Source organism: Syngnathus scovelli, chromosome 18 (genome assembly GCF_024217435.2).
Source record: "Syngnathus scovelli strain Florida chromosome 18, RoL_Ssco_1.2, whole genome shotgun sequence".
Lineage (NCBI taxonomy): Eukaryota > Metazoa > Chordata > Actinopteri > Syngnathiformes > Syngnathidae > Syngnathus > Syngnathus scovelli.
The window spans coordinates 5,022,679-5,036,932 of record NC_090864.1 but is presented as its reverse complement, the minus strand read 5'-3'; the positions used below and the strand labels follow the sequence as shown (position 1 = coordinate 5,036,932).

The following is a 14,254-nucleotide window of genomic DNA, read 5'->3' as shown; positions in this document are numbered from 1 at the left end:
TTCGTGGTCACTTTTTACAATATCTTTATTGTTATGCTATTTCCTTTTTCTCAAAAACAGGACAGGATACTGAAGAGATTTCTGACCAATCATAAGAACTCGCGTACGATTGACGGACGCCCGCGGCCAAATCACGAGGAAATTCTGACCAATTGCGTGCACCCTTGCTTGATTGACACACATTACAGCCAATCGCATTTCAAATGCGACGTCAGTCGGATTTATATACATGAAAAGGGGGCTTGTCTCCATCAGAAAGACGATTGTTGTGTTCGTAAACAGAAAGACGCAGCGGATTTTGTCGACGTTTCTCAATAATTTCTCCGGATTCTAAAAGCTTGCTCACGCTCACCGTTCAACTGATCGGTCGCTTGGACAACGGCGACTTGATCCACCGCGAAAAAAAAACGGTTTCTTTTTGTCCTATTAGGTCGAAAGTGATGCAGCTGCAGACGGACCCCGACGGGCGCAAACAGTCACTCGATTTAATCTCATCGCATTTAATCGGAAAGAGTAGTTTTTCTATAAACCGAAAGTGCCTCAGAGCGGCGCATTCTCGACCGAGTGCTTGTAACAGATTCTTGAACGCGCACTAATTCCTCGGTTGTAAACGCACAACAACACAAGGAAAACGGAGCTCGGAGGTGACCGGAGCGGCGAACTCCAGCAAAAATAAGAATAAAAAACGAGCCGAGAAGACTACAGAGTGAGGCAAGCGACTTTTTTGGAACATCTACTTGGCTTTCGCGTCGAGGAATATCGACTTGGTAAGTGATTTTGCGGTGGAACTGTGTTGATAAATAGAAGCAGGAAGACGATTGGGGACAATGTGGGGGAGGGGCTGGCAGAAAATGGCGGTCGTTGTCAAAGATGTCCTCAAGATGGCGGTGCGCTCACTCTTGCTCATGTTTTTCGCCACATAAACAAGCTGTCAAACGCCCACTTTTTTTCTTTAAACAAAACATTGGATTATATTGTGAGTCAAGTGCACTGCTAAAGTTATATCGTTTTTTTTATTGGCATCTATTTTCTTCCTTTTTTAACACTCAGCTAAATTAGTCGCTATGTGCTATTTTTAATTGTGTTTTTATTTATTTTTTATTTAATTGCATGTTATTTTACTACGTTTATTTATCAATTTGTTTTTTGGCATTAAATGTTTTATACATTGTATTCAAAGTATTGTTTTATATATATATATATATATATATATATATATATATATATATATATATATATATATATATATATATATATGTGTGTGTATGTATGTGCTTTTTTTCCCCCCCAGAGAAGGCGATGAAGTTGCTGGAAAACTCGAGTTTTGAAGCACTCAGCTCACGGCTGTGTGCTGAAACAGGAGAGTCTCGTATCCTTGGCAGGTGGGAGTTGGTTATTATTACTGTTATTAATTATTTACTCAAGAAATGTAGATTAAAGAAATATTTTCAAGCCCTTCAAAAAGGTGCTCTATATATTTTATCGGTATGCAAAATTAAGATTCTATTTTTAAACAAGTGATGATCAATAACAATTTATTTTCATTATCTAATAAATCTTGACATTCAATAAAATAATTTATTCAATAAGTAACAATCTACTAGTTTACCATTACCATTAAATTGCTCAGGTTTATTGACTGCTAAACAGAACGTTAAACATTGTTCTGAGATATAAAATGTTACTAATTAATCTCTAAACCTGACTTGGTGTTCTCCGGAAATGAGAAATTTGTGACCTCGCATGGGGGGGCAGTAGACCAAGCAGACCTGTGTTGTTACTTAATCATATCTTGGAGCACAACTCGGAAAGTTAATGTCTAACCACCGGTGTGTGTTTCCAGCTTCAAGCGTATTACCTTATGTAAGAACATAACGGGGCCGCAGTTACAATTACACAGCACGTCGTTTACATGCAGCCTGCTACCGACCACAGTGCAACCGGAGCACACGTAACACACTGGCTATTTTGAAGTCCGTTACGCGTTAGACCTGTACACACACAATGTAGGCAGCTACGAACAGTTGTGCACGGTTAAGTAAAAGCTTGCTGACTTTTAGGCCGCTTAGATTAATGAAGCAGCATCAGGCAGTGACAGAATGCCCACTTGGAAATAAGTGCACAAACATGTATTTAGAGTGGTGTATTTCTAATGTGCTGTTTTTCTTAAAAGTTGATTTTTTACCTCATAGATTTTACAGCCGTTCTTATATGTTTATGTGAAACAACACAAAGTACGTTGTTTTGGAGTGTTACACTTGTGGACCTTTTGTGTGTCACACTTGTGGAGTTTCGTGTGTCAACTTGGTGTCGTTTGTTACGTGTGTCAAAGTTGTTTGTTGACATCAGCTGTTTGTGTGCGAGGGGAGGAAAGCGTCAGCTCTGTCTCTACAATAGTCATCAGTGTTGACTTGAGCAAGCTCGATCTTGCATAACAAGCAGTCTGTCCCAACGCATCACATTTCACCAGCATCTGACACGAAGAAATAAAAGTGCAGCAACTTGGTCTTGTCACATGACTTTCAGAGATAAGCTTTGGCGCTGGAGATGAGCAGCTAATCTTGTTTGAACAGCAAAAACACTTCCACTTTTTGTAGGGGATATGAGTGTGCCTCAAGTATTCAAAGCTGAAAGTCACCTATGTCAAAATGTGCATGCCACATCATTAAGAACACCTTACAATCAAATTTCACAATATAAGAAGCAGCATAAAAAGCGACATGTCTGTTTTAGCTTTTTTTTTATCTGAACACTAGCATTGATTAAAAAAATTGGTTATGTTTTAAAATATTTTCCGCAGCTGCGTTCTTTAGTGTTACATTCTCGCTTTACATGTTTTGTCTTTTTCTTTAAGTATTGCTTTTGTCTGCCAACAGGATCGAGAGCTACTCATGCAAGATGGCGGGCGATGACAAGCATATGTTCAAGCAGTTTTGCCAGGAAGGCCAGCCGCACGTCCTGGAGGCTCTGTCCCCGCCACAGTCCGCCAGCGCCGCCAGTCCCGATTTGTCAGTCGCCGTCGCCCTACCCCCAAAAATCAATCGCCTTACATTCCGCAATAAAAAACGTCTCCCTGCCTTTAGGCTGGCTAAGAGCGCCGAGGACGCGGAGAATCCTCTGAGTGACAAGTGCTGCAGGAAGACTATCTTCTACCTTATCACCACACTTAATGAGTCCTTCAGGCCGGACTATGACTTCAGCGCAGCGCGGGCGCATGAGTTCAGCAGGGAGCCAAGTCTCAACTGGGTTAGTACACGGTCAATTGAATTTTTATTTTAAAAGCCGAAACCTAACAAAGATTTCGTGGCGGTCAGGTGGCCAACGCTGTCAACAGCAGCTTGTTCTCTGCTGTCGGGGAAGGATTTAACTCTCTGGGACCTGAGCTGTGGAGCGCCATCGACCAGGAGATCAACCTGCCTGCCTGCGACATCTACAGGTAATCCATGCGGTCCCTGATATTTTTTTGACAACCCCAAAAATATGCATGCTACATTAATTGCAGACTTTAAACTGTCTCTAAGTTAGAATGGTTGTTTCTGTGTCTTGGAATTTGCAGGCAACCAACTATAAAGTTATTGTTTTACTTAAATTTCAAAACAGTTTTAGACCAGATTTTGTTTTTGTGACACTCCAATAACGTTTTCCTACAAGATTTTCATCTAATTGTCAATAATTTATGAAGCGGCCATTCCAAGCAGGCAGTTTGTGTGGCTGAATGTCTCCCTCTGGTGGCCATCCTCAACAGTACTGACTTTTTTCCTCCCCCACCCTCAGCTACAATCCTGATCTGGATTCTGATCCTTTCGGGGAGGAGGGCAGCCTGTGGTCCTTCAACTACTTCTTCTACAACAAAAAGCTCAAGAGGATAGTCTTCCTCACGTGCCGCTACGTCAGGTAAGAGCTGTTTTGGGTTTTGACCTCCCCCACACCACCAGCCGACTCACTTTTGCCGCCCCCTTCAGTGTCCTTAGCGGCTATGGCGGTGATGGCCTGGACAACGACGAGTTGGACATGGAGCTGGACGACCAGGACGACGAAGAAGAGGAGCTGGACGGCTTCACAGAGGACAGGTGAGAGCTAACTAGAATTTGCGCCACGGTGACAACAATGCAATGTTTTTTGTTTTTGTTACAGGTGTCCCAGAGTCGTGTGCGCGTGAGTCTTCACTGTCCAGTCATCGTGTTTTTCACGCAAAGCAGTTCTCACGCTTTTCTAGGATTATATGCATGTTTAAGAGTTTTTTTCTAACAAATGTTGAGACGAGGCAAATTGCAAAGCAAGTCAACAACAAAAAGGAGGCAGTTTCCTGGGCTGGAACTTGTGTTACTGTTTTGAAGCATCGTTTCGCTCCGCTTAGATTAACAAAGCTCGTTTTACCGCAGCTTTTACGTCAGATGTTCTTTTTTGTGTGTCCTAAATATTCCTTTTTTTTCTATTTCCATGCACTTGTGAATAGAGTGAAACTAAGCTACATAATGACTGTATCTGTGCTTTCTTTTCTGTGTTCTAATATATTACTGATGTGAATAAACACCTTTTTTTATGAGTGTCATTTTGCTTTTGTTTGGTTCAACACACATGGCTCACAATTTAAAGTTAGGGTTCCAAATTTGGGTTTTAATCTATGCTTTAAGTTTCAAGTAGGAAGTTTTAAATTAGAGTTAAGGTTTCTAACTAGGGTCTTAAATTAAGGTTAGGGTTACAAAGTAGGGTTTCAAACTCAAATTACAAAAAAAAACTCCCATGGCTGAAAAATATTTAATCTTGTCATAAATGTAATGCACTTTACAAGGATGTCTTAATGCTGTTGACTCACATGGCTCAAATACTGCACCACCCTTAGTTCATTCTTACTACAAAAGTGCACATCGCCGACTTGCAAAAATACACAAGAGCACCATTCCCCGTCGAGGGAGAAAAAAAATAAAATAAAACTACCTTCCTCGCTGAAATGCTTCAAGACAATGACATTAAATAGTGAAATTTAAAATACTGTCCTTAAAAAAAGTAACCGCTTCTCTTTGTCCAAAAGAAAAAAATAACCAAGCACACTTTTGCTCATGGAGCTAAACCCACCAACCATGTCGTAGCTTATGTAGATGCAACAACTAACGTGGGTGTGTGTAATTTTTGTTTTTTTGTTAAACCACAGCCAACATTCGCTTACGTCCCTGAATGTTGTGGCTGCATTTCATCCCAAATGCGTACGTGTCCGTTCCAAAGAAAAAAGAAGAAAAAAATGGAAGGAAATGAGAGAGACCTCTTGTGGGAGGGGTTCCTTCCAAGTTCCATGAAAGAATTCAGAGGTGGGAGGGGCTGCTATCTGAGTCCAGCCCGTGATGTCATCCACTCCAGACCTTGACACAAACTGGAACCAAAAATAATGGTTTTGTAAGGTAAGTTCTTGTTAAAGTAATACCTTCTTGTAAAATCAAAATAACACCCCACCCCCCCAAAAAGCTCTTTTTTGTTGTTTTACAACAACAGAAAATCATGGAGTGAATATGTTCTCAAAAGCAAATATTCGTTTTCATCACTTTCCGTGTGAGCTTCCAGTATTTTTTTCATGTGTGGTGTGGGCGTACCCTTCCCCCGTGAGACCGCAGCAGGACTGGATGTGCCACGGGTGATCTTTAATGGCGCTCAGCGTCATGTACTTTGAGATCTCGGCCGCTGACATGCAGTCCTTCATGTCCTGCTTGTTGGCAAAGATCAGCACAGCTGCTTTGCGCAGGTCCTGCAAGAGACGAGTCACGATTGGCCGCTTGGAGACAGAAAGCCAAGAGCAAGGTAGCCCCGCCACTTACCTCATGAGCCAACATTCTGTAAAGTTCCTCTTTGGTGATTACCAGACGCTCTCGGTCGGTGCTGTCCACCACCAGGATGACAAACTGCACAAAGAACCACTACGACTGAGCCCAAAAAAAAGAAAGACAAGGAATAAAAGACGGCGAAGGCTCCACAGCACGCCCGGCAACAGCAGCCTTTAAATTGATGGGATAGCATGCAATGCGTTGCCAAAGCAACTACAAGATTTCCTCAGCATTTGTGCTTCTTTCAGCTACGTCACATTGTTTTTTATTTATTTCACGAGGCTACAATAATAAGTTAAGAAATTTAATTACTGTTCCAAAACTAAGATTTTACGTCATGGTATTTATTTAATAACTCATTAAAAATACTGCTACTACGGCACATGAAGGGCAGGCTTTCCATTTCCTGGGGAGAGGGAGGGGATGTCTTTGTCAACGCTTAACCTTTGAACCAGAGCGGCCCCCCAGCTGCTGTGTGCTCGGTGAACAAACACACCATCTGCTCCCATTCACACATCTGCGAGTGTGTGTACCTCAGTGTTGGCGTAGTACGTGTTCCAGGAGGATCTGAGCGACTCTTGTCCGCCAATATCCCACATGAGGAAGTGCGTGTTCTTCACCACAATCTCTTCCACGTTGCTGCCGATGGTGGGCGACGTGTGGACCACCTCATTCATCAGACTTATGAAAAGATACTTTATTAGGTACATTTCCCGCTTCGTACTTCACAATTCTTTTTTATTATTATTAAAAGTAGACACTAAACTGGCAGAATAAGGAACCTAAGCCATAAAATCAATAAAAATTAATAATAAAGTGCCTCACAACTGGTAGAGTATGGTGGTCTTGCCAGCGTTGTCCAGGCCAACGATGATCACCTTGTGTTCTGTCAAAAAAAATGGGCCACATTTCCATCATTTTTGTGGTAGTCGCAGTCATTTAGGGAAGTCAGGAGCAGACCATTGTGCTCTCAGCTCATCCAGGAAGGAAGCCTGATTAGAGGCTTCCAATTCTAACAAGAGTCATGTCTATGACTTCCTGCGGCTTTGTAAAAATGCTGCCAACATGCGCAGTGGATATATTAAAAAAAGTCTCCACAACTTTGTTCAAATATCAGATTTGAGTGATTTAAAACCAAAACCAAAACCAAAAAAAAAGTACATTTCAAAACCTTTTCAACCACTTACATTACGTTCTGAGTGATGGATTTTTTAGGCCATTTCCAATGTCACATTTTCACAAAAGAAAAACGTTTTTATCTTCTCAAATAAAAAGAAAATTAAAAAAATACGAAACTAATATTTTTTGGGGTGAAATTAAGTATTCTTAAATGTAAACATTTTTCACTAGCAAAGGTCAACCCATCGTGACGTCAAACAAGGTGCTGTCTAGACAGTGCTAATCAATCCACCGTTCATCCAAACAAACAAAATTAACCCCAAAAAGATAAGTATGTTTTTTTCCTAACCCTCTTCAGTTTGAATGCAAATCACCACATTTAATAACCACTCAGGCAATAAAAGTTTAAAGAAAACACCGTATTACAAAGTCAACAGAAGCCGTCGAAAACGATGAAGCTGGTCGGAGTAGTTTTATTCTATTTTCTTGCGGCCGAAATAATTAACTCTTTACGTACCTTGATTACAGAAGAAGCTCCACAGTTTAGCGAATATGAGGCCCATTGTTTAAAATAAAAAGGATGCCAATGTCCGTTCGTACGTCCGTTCTTTGTTCCTAACATCCGTTGGTCGGTACTGAGCTGCAAGTCCCCACACACGGCGGCTAGGCTGAGCTAAGCTGCAAACTCACGGCGACTTTTGCTCCGACAAGGACTCCATTCGCCCCCTGAGACATCGACAAATGTGGCCGGGCGTAGCGAACGAATGCTCAGGAGTTTCGTATTCCGTGTTAAGAGAGCCGCATAGAGTTGCCGTATGTGTGGTCTGTTCGACACCGTTAAGCCAACAACCCTTGCCGTCAACTGGGCCTGCTCGAGAGGAAAGGAGCTATACATATTGAACGAATTACTGCTGACGTCATCACGCCACGACGCGTTCATGTTTTTTAACCTTAAAAAAAAACGCTCGCTCACAAATCACATCATTCTATAAAACTATGGATTTTATAATCTACACATTTTAAAAACAGAAAAAAACGGTTTAGTGCTATTTGCGTGAGGGCTCGCGGTGACGTATACGGAAGTGGAAACACCGGCGATTCACATACCGAAATGTTTTGGGGGTACCTTGCTGCGAGAAAAGTGGACAATTAACACATTAGAGAGGCATGTGTCATCGCTCACTATAAAATCGCAACAAAAACAGACACAATGTCGGTCTTTCCGAGAATTTCTCTGAGGCCGGAGGTCGTCCATTACTTGAAAGGAGATTTCCTAAACAAAGAGGTACGTTTTTGATTAAGTCTGCACATTTGTTGTCATGGCAGTGGGAAAAAAATATCATTATCCCGCCAGAGTATCGTTTCAACGTGGCCCTAAACAGAAGGGTTTTGAGATAACTTCTAATAGTTCGTCCTAATTACTTTCAAGAAATGCAAATGGAATTTAGACCCAGTATTTATCTGATATGCTTCACATAGCTGTAATTCCTAACTACTGCTACGGTAATAAGCTGCCAAACGAAGTGTTGTTGACCTTTAGGTGTCTTAAATGCTGATTTGTAATGTATAACTTCAAAGAACAAAAGAACAACAACAGCAGCAGTTCATGCTTGCACACCAACCTGGAACTTTAACTCGTTTGTTGCAAGTTGTTGGCGTCCATCGGCCATCAGGAAGCCGAGCGCCACTTTCAGACGCTTCTCACCTGCCTGTCGCATCCTCCGTCATACACTTGCGTCCGGGCCAGTGTCCACCTGGCGTCCCTGGAAGAGATTAAACGAAAACTGGGTGAGGAGCTCAAGAAGGTGAGATGAAAGAAAAGAAAGCGGGGGAAATGTTTATCTCTGAGTTGTTGTGTTTACGTTTGTTGATGTAGCAAACGTGTGTATCTGAGGGTGAGGAGCTTGAGATCGACACTCATCCCAGCGTTCCGGATGTGCTTCTGATCCCTGTGGTTGGACCGAGGTACAAAACTGCCGTGCAAACCTAAGGAGCATTTTCTCAAAAAAATTCTTGAAAAATAACTTTGAGATATATTTAAAAAATAGCATTTTTAGCGTGAAAATTTTCTTTTGTTTTTGTCTTCTGCAGATGTGTGCAGCAGCTCAGCTCCGAGGTGGTGGCAGGTGTTCAATGCGGCAACGCTGTGCTCAGGGGCGCCCACGTCTTTGCACCCGGAATACTTGCCTGTCCAAAATGTAAAAAACATTTATCTTAACCGTTTTTCATAATTTAACACCCCTGGGTGGTCGCATTTAAACCTTGGGACAGACAATTTGGAGTGCTGAAAAACTGTGAGTGCAGCCATGCTTGTGTTGCAGACATGAAGTCCGGGGACACCGTGTCGGTGTTCTCTGACGTGGAGGGAAAGTGCACCCGAGGAGCATTCGGCTTTCACGGCAAGAGAACATTTGTGGGCAACGGTGTGGCCGAAAAGGACCGCGCCGACATTTTCAGCACGGGAGAAACCATCAGGTAGCTCAAAGTGTTGTTAACTAACATTAAGACATTTGTAACGTTACAAAATGCATAAGGAAAATATGTTCACATGACATATCTGCCGAGGGAATTTACCGCGATTCTGCTAGTCGCGGTATACATCCCGCCTTCCAACATCGAAGGAGACAGGATCGCGGCGCTTGGTGAACTGTACCCGGCTGTCAGTGAACAGCAAACAGCGCACCCTGACGGTTTCACCATCTTCGCTGGAGACTTCAATCATGCCAACCTGAAGTCTGTTTTCCCGAGGCTTCACCAGCATGTTCCTTTTCCGACACGTGGAGACAGCTTCCTGGACCTAGTCTACTCGGCGCAAAAGGGAGCTTTCAAAGCCACCCCCCTCCCCCATCTGGGGCTTTCTGACCATCTCACCGTTTTGCTTTTGCCCGCATACAGACAATTGGTAAAGGCATCCAGGCCGGTTCGGAGGCAGGTTCGAGTGTGGCCTGAGGGTGCCTCCGATGCACTTCGTGACTGCTTCGACACCACTGACTGGGACTTGTTTAAGCAGGCAGCCACCTACAACGATTGGACGGATATAGAGGAGTATACTGACTCTGTTACCTCTTACATCACGAAGTGCATCGATGATGTGACTTGCTCGAAATCCGTCGTCACTCGCGCGAACTGGAAGCCGTGGCTGACGGGGGCTGTCCTCAGACTGTTGAGGGCCAGGGACAAGGCTTTCAGAGCGGGGGATGAGGCTGGCTTGAGGACAGCGAGGGCCGACCTGTCCCGAGGCATCAAAGAAGCGAAGAAGGCGTTCTCGTGCAAGGTCTCCACCCACTTCAAGGACAGCAAGGACGCACGTAGCCTTTGGCGGGGCATTCAGACCATCGCGGACTACAAGCCCGCGCCGAGGAGCTGTGAGGGCGACGTCCGTCTGCTGAACGATCTGAACCGCTTCTTTGCTCGCTTCGACGCCCAGAACAGCACTTGCCCGCTGAAGACCACTCCCCCCCCACACGAGCAGCCCCTGCGCCTCTCTGCCGACGGTGTGAGGAGGGCGCTTGCCGCTATTGACACCCGTAAGGCGGCGGGCCCTGACAACATCCCGGGTCGAGCGCTGAAGGACTGCGCTGGGGAGCTGTCGGGTGTCTTCACGGACATCTTTAACGTTTCCCTGCAGCAGGCCATCGTCCCCTCGTGTTTCAAGGCTGCCACCATCGTTCCTGTGCCGAAGAAACCTGCACCGTCCTGCTTCAATGACTACCGCCCTGTGGCACTGATGCCCATCATCATGAAGTGCTTTGAGCGGCTGGTCATGGAGCACATCAAGTCCGTTCTCCCCCCCACCATTGACCCTTTCCAGTTTGCGTACCGTGCCAAGCGGTCCTCTGAGGATGCCATCTGCTCTGCCCTCCACTCGGCCCTCACCCACCTGGAGAGAAAGGACTCATATGTGAGGTTGCTGTTTGTGGACTTCAGCTCTGCCTTCAACACCATTGTGCCGCAGCGACTCATCTGCAAACTCGACGAGCTGGGCCTCAGTACCTCCCTCTGCAACTGGATACTGGACTTCCTCTGTCAGAGGCCTCAGGTGGTGCGTGTTGGCGACAAAATCTCCGCCAGCATCACGCTGAGCACGGGGGCCCCCCAGGGCTGCGTGCTCAGTCCATTGCTCTTCACCCTGCTGACGCATGACTGCACTGCGACCTACAGCGACAACCACATAGTGAAGTTTGCTGACGACACGACTCTGGTGGGTCTCATCACGAAGGGCGACGAGACTCGGTACAGGTCGGAAGTTGACCTTCTGACCACGTGGTGCAGGGACAACAACCTCCTGCTGAACGTCAATAAGACCAAGGAAATCATTGTTGACTTCCGGAAGGGTCACACAACACACCTGCCGCTGATCATCGACGGTGCTGTGGTGGAGAGGGTGAGCTGCACCAAGTTCCTGGGGGTGCACATCAGTGAGGACCTCTCCTGGTCCGCAAACACCTCGTCACTGGCAAAGAAAGCTCAGCGCCGCCTGAGCTTCCGCAGGAAGTGCATGTGCTCCTCAGGCAGTCCTGTCTACATTCTACCGTGGCACCATTGAGAGCGTCCTCACCAGTTGCATCGCTGTCTGGGGTGGTAACTGCACTGAACAGAACTTGAAGGCCCTGCAGCGCATAGTGAATACGGCTGGTAAGATTATTGGTGCTTCGCTCCCCTCCCTGAAGGACATTTACACCTCCCATCTCGCCCGCAAGGCAACCTCGATTGCCAGAGATGTGAGTCACCCGGCTCACTCTTTGTTTGACCTTCTGCCCTCTGGGAAGAGGTACAGGAGCCTGCGCTCCCGCACCACCAGACTCGCCAACATCTTCTTTCTCCAGGCTTTTAGGGCCCTGAACTCGCTTCCCCCTTCTGCGTAGCGTGCGGCACTGTTGCGCTATTTTCGGGAATGTCTGCTGTACGCGCACTTGCTCCTTTTTTTTTCTGCTCCTCTTATTTATTTATTGTTGTGTTATTTATTCATTATTTATTCAGCACGCTTTTGTTATACTTGTTTACTTTACTTGTTTGTCTGTTGTGAGCCATGTCTTGTCACCGTGGGATAGGGGGGAACGAAATTTCGGTTTCTTTGTGTGTCTTTGGCATGTGGAGAAATTGACAGTAAAGCTGACTTTGACTTTGAAAAAAAAAAAAATACAAAATTCATAGTTTTGAGTTGCATGTCTCGCCAGGGGCGTTGGCGTGCGTATGACGGAACCCCTTTACTGGACTCCCTCCTTTGATGGAGTCTTACCTCGTCTGGCCTTCTTACAGGTAAAATGATGAACTGTCACAAGTCCAGATTTTTGGTTTTCTTCGGCTATTTTGGGGGTCTCCTTTGGAGGTTTCACACTTTGGAGAGCAGTATGGTCATAAAAGTATTGTTTACACCAGAACCTTCCATCTGTGGTGGTGGGCCACGTTTTGGGTCCTCAACCCGGAGAGCGCGTCCTGGACATGTGCGCCGCCCCGGGGGGAAAGACGTGTCACATCGCAGCCCTCATGGAGGATCGGGTACACTGCAAAACGACGTTACTACTTCTTCTGTCTCTCACATTTACTCAACTGTGCCCTTTGAATGTCCTCAGGGCGAAGTGGTGGCCTTGGACAGGATCCGAAACAAGATTGAGCTGATTCGCCAGAATGCTGAAAGGCTGCAATTGCGTAGCGTGAAGGCATTTTGCTTCAACAGCACCAAAGTCGTAAGCGATGACATCATCGGCGACCGAGAAGGTGATATTTACTTCTGCAGCCGAGTGGCACAAATGTCTGAATGAATCGTAAAGTTCTCGCCTGTTCTCCAGGGCCACCCTTTGCTTCTGAGTGCTTCGACCGCGTGCTCTTGGACGCGCCCTGCAGCGGGCTCGGCCAGAGGCCAAACATGGTGAGCTCTTGGAGTCTGAAGGAAGTTTGCTCTTACCCACCCCTGCAAAGAAGCCTCTTCCATGCTGTACGTACGGACATTATGCTTTACTTTTCACCACTAGATGGCAGTAGAGAGACACTTGCTGTTTGATGTCCATTTTGTACCTATAGGCGGTGCACGCATTGAAGCGTGGTGGCGTTCTGGTGTACAGCACGTGCACAGTGACACTGGCAGAGAACGAGGAGCAGGTGGCCTGGGCCCTTCGCACCTTCCCCAGACTCACGCTGCAGCCTCAGGTACGAAGACCAATGACAGCATCTTGGCTATTTTTTCCCACCTCATACACTCATTGCATCGGCTCGCCTCTCCAGGAGCCTCGCGTGGGGGGTGATGGCATGCCGGGTGCGGGGCTGACCCCGGAGCAGCTCGGCCTCCTCCAGAGGTTCCGACCAGAGTTGAGCTGGGAGGCTGCCGCCACGATGCCCCTTGCCAAAAGGGCGGACGGGGACACCATCGGATTCTTTATCGCCAAATTCCAGAAAAACTGACAAGCTCCCTGCGAGGATACTTTGGAACAAGAGCACACTAGGATGCAAAAGGACTGAAAAAGCTGTAGTACGCATGTCAGGCCAGTAGGTGGCGATGTCACTATGCAATAGTCATTGTACACTAAAGATTTTTTTTGTATTTTTTATATGATATGTTGATGTTGAAAAAATAATGTTATTAATAATTAAAAGAAAAATCTTTCCATAATAACAATTGCTGTGTCATGTCAACAAAGTCCCACTGGAGCCCAATGCCTTTAGCAGTCAATGTTGGGATAAGCCGCATAAACAGAGGTAGAGGCTGAATGCAGCGGACGTTGCCATGACAACAGTGACGACACAGTTGCCACGGCAATGGTGGATTTCTCTCTCGCGCGCGCAAACCAGGAAGTGATGAGGTCACGAGAGGTATTAACAATTTATCGGAGCAAGTGAAAATGAACTTAGTGCATCTCGAGGCTAATTTATGGATGTTTGTCAAGCTGGCAGGATTCCCAGGAAAACACCGTTGCGCTCAACCCCAAGCCTATTTTAGACTCATCCCCCTTTAGTAGGGAAGTTGCCTTGACGACGGCTCCGTGAGCCCACCTTAATTTTTCAGTAGCGTTTTAAGAGCGAGGGGGAAGAAGAAGAAAAACTATTTATAGACGTGGTACCCTGGGTGTTTTCAAAGTGCAACGCAACTATGCTACCAACCTATGAAAACAAAAAAAGTTATGTATTTTATCAAGAATTTGGTATTAGTTTTGTTTTGTTTTTTTTAAACCAAATGACTTTACTGTGTTTCCTCACGTGATAAAAAGACAGTGGTGGACTTACTGTTGTTCCCAAAGTTATAAAACCACCAAGCAAAGGATTTTCTGCAAACAAACATGGCAACTCGCTCGACCAATCAATTACGGAAGGATGTCTGAAAGAAAAAA

At 45.4% G+C, this 14,254-nt stretch overlaps 3 protein-coding genes across 5 annotated transcripts; 2 read left to right on the top strand and 1 right to left on the bottom strand.

The window, feature by feature from the left end:
- Positions 1–241: 241 nt before the first annotated feature.
- maf1b (MAF1 homolog, negative regulator of RNA polymerase III b) lies at positions 242–4,552 on the top strand. Its single transcript, XM_049749848.2, has 8 exons — positions 242–767; positions 1,292–1,382; positions 2,877–3,008; positions 3,084–3,246; positions 3,315–3,436; positions 3,775–3,894; positions 3,963–4,070; positions 4,135–4,552. The coding sequence occupies exons 2-8, from the start codon at positions 1,300–1,302 to the stop codon at positions 4,157–4,159; spliced, it is 753 nt and encodes a 250-aa protein (XP_049605805.1). The 5' UTR covers positions 242–767; positions 1,292–1,299; the 3' UTR covers positions 4,160–4,552.
- Positions 4,553–4,744: 192 nt separating this feature from the next.
- On the bottom strand, positions 4,745–7,817 carry LOC125986251 (ADP-ribosylation factor-like protein 5B). Its single transcript, XM_049749851.2, has 6 exons — positions 7,450–7,817; positions 6,639–6,699; positions 6,347–6,494; positions 5,808–5,891; positions 5,586–5,737; positions 4,745–5,368 (listed from the first exon to the last, which is right to left on the bottom strand). Exons 1-6 carry the CDS (start codon positions 7,493–7,495, stop codon positions 5,320–5,322), a joined length of 540 nt encoding a protein of 179 aa, XP_049605808.1. The 5' UTR covers positions 7,496–7,817; the 3' UTR covers positions 4,745–5,319.
- A 164-nt stretch (positions 7,818–7,981) lies between these two features.
- Positions 7,982–13,545, top strand: nsun6 (NOP2/Sun RNA methyltransferase 6). 3 transcript variants are annotated; one of them, XM_049749823.2, is made up of 11 exons: positions 7,982–8,217; positions 8,582–8,737; positions 8,809–8,897; positions 9,024–9,130; positions 9,254–9,407; positions 12,110–12,191; positions 12,312–12,431; positions 12,506–12,650; positions 12,722–12,867; positions 12,954–13,079; positions 13,155–13,545. In XM_049749823.2, the coding sequence occupies exons 1-11, from the start codon at positions 8,143–8,145 to the stop codon at positions 13,329–13,331; spliced, it is 1,377 nt and encodes a 458-aa protein (XP_049605780.1). In that variant the 5' UTR covers positions 7,982–8,142; the 3' UTR covers positions 13,332–13,545. The 3 variants fall into 3 exon arrangements, 2 of the variants coding, with proteins under 2 accessions (XP_049605780.1, XP_049605781.1); XM_049749824.2 differs by lacking the exon at positions 7,982–8,217 and having other exon boundaries at positions 8,584–8,720; XR_007487565.1 differs by lacking the exons at positions 7,982–8,217; positions 8,582–8,737; positions 8,809–8,897; ... (5 more) ...; positions 12,954–13,079; positions 13,155–13,545 and adding an exon at positions 9,414–11,567.
- The last annotated feature ends 709 nt before the right edge of the window (positions 13,546–14,254 follow it).

Bases quoted from the DNA above. Each gene is read 5' to 3' on its own strand.
- nsun6 (XM_049749823.2), top strand. From the start codon at position 8,143: ATGTCGGTCTTTCCGAGAATTTCTCTGAGGCCGGAGGTCGTCCATTAC. The intron at 8,898-9,023 runs GTACAAAACTGC...TGTCTTCTGCAG, and splicing joins ATCCCTGTGGTTGGACCGAG to ATGTGTGCAGCAGCTCAGCT. The intron at 9,408-12,109 runs GTAGCTCAAAGT...ATGTCTCGCCAG, and splicing joins AGCACGGGAGAAACCATCAG to GGGCGTTGGCGTGCGTATGA.
- LOC125986251 (XM_049749851.2), bottom strand. From the start codon at position 7,495: ATGGGCCTCATATTCGCTAAACTGTGGAGCTTCTTCTGTAATCAAG. The intron at 6,700-7,449 runs GTACGTAAAGAG...TTTTTTTGACAG, and splicing joins GAGCTTCTTCTGTAATCAAG to AACACAAGGTGATCATCGTT. The intron at 5,892-6,346 runs GTACACACACTC...TTCTTTGTGCAG, and splicing joins CGTACTACGCCAACACTGAG to TTTGTCATCCTGGTGGTGGA.
- maf1b (XM_049749848.2), top strand. From the start codon at position 1,300: ATGAAGTTGCTGGAAAACTCGAGTTTTGAAGCACTCAGCTCACGGCTG. The intron at 3,247-3,314 runs GTTAGTACACGG...CGTGGCGGTCAG, and splicing joins GGGAGCCAAGTCTCAACTGG to GTGGCCAACGCTGTCAACAG. The intron at 3,895-3,962 runs GTAAGAGCTGTT...CGCCCCCTTCAG, and splicing joins CTCACGTGCCGCTACGTCAG to TGTCCTTAGCGGCTATGGCG.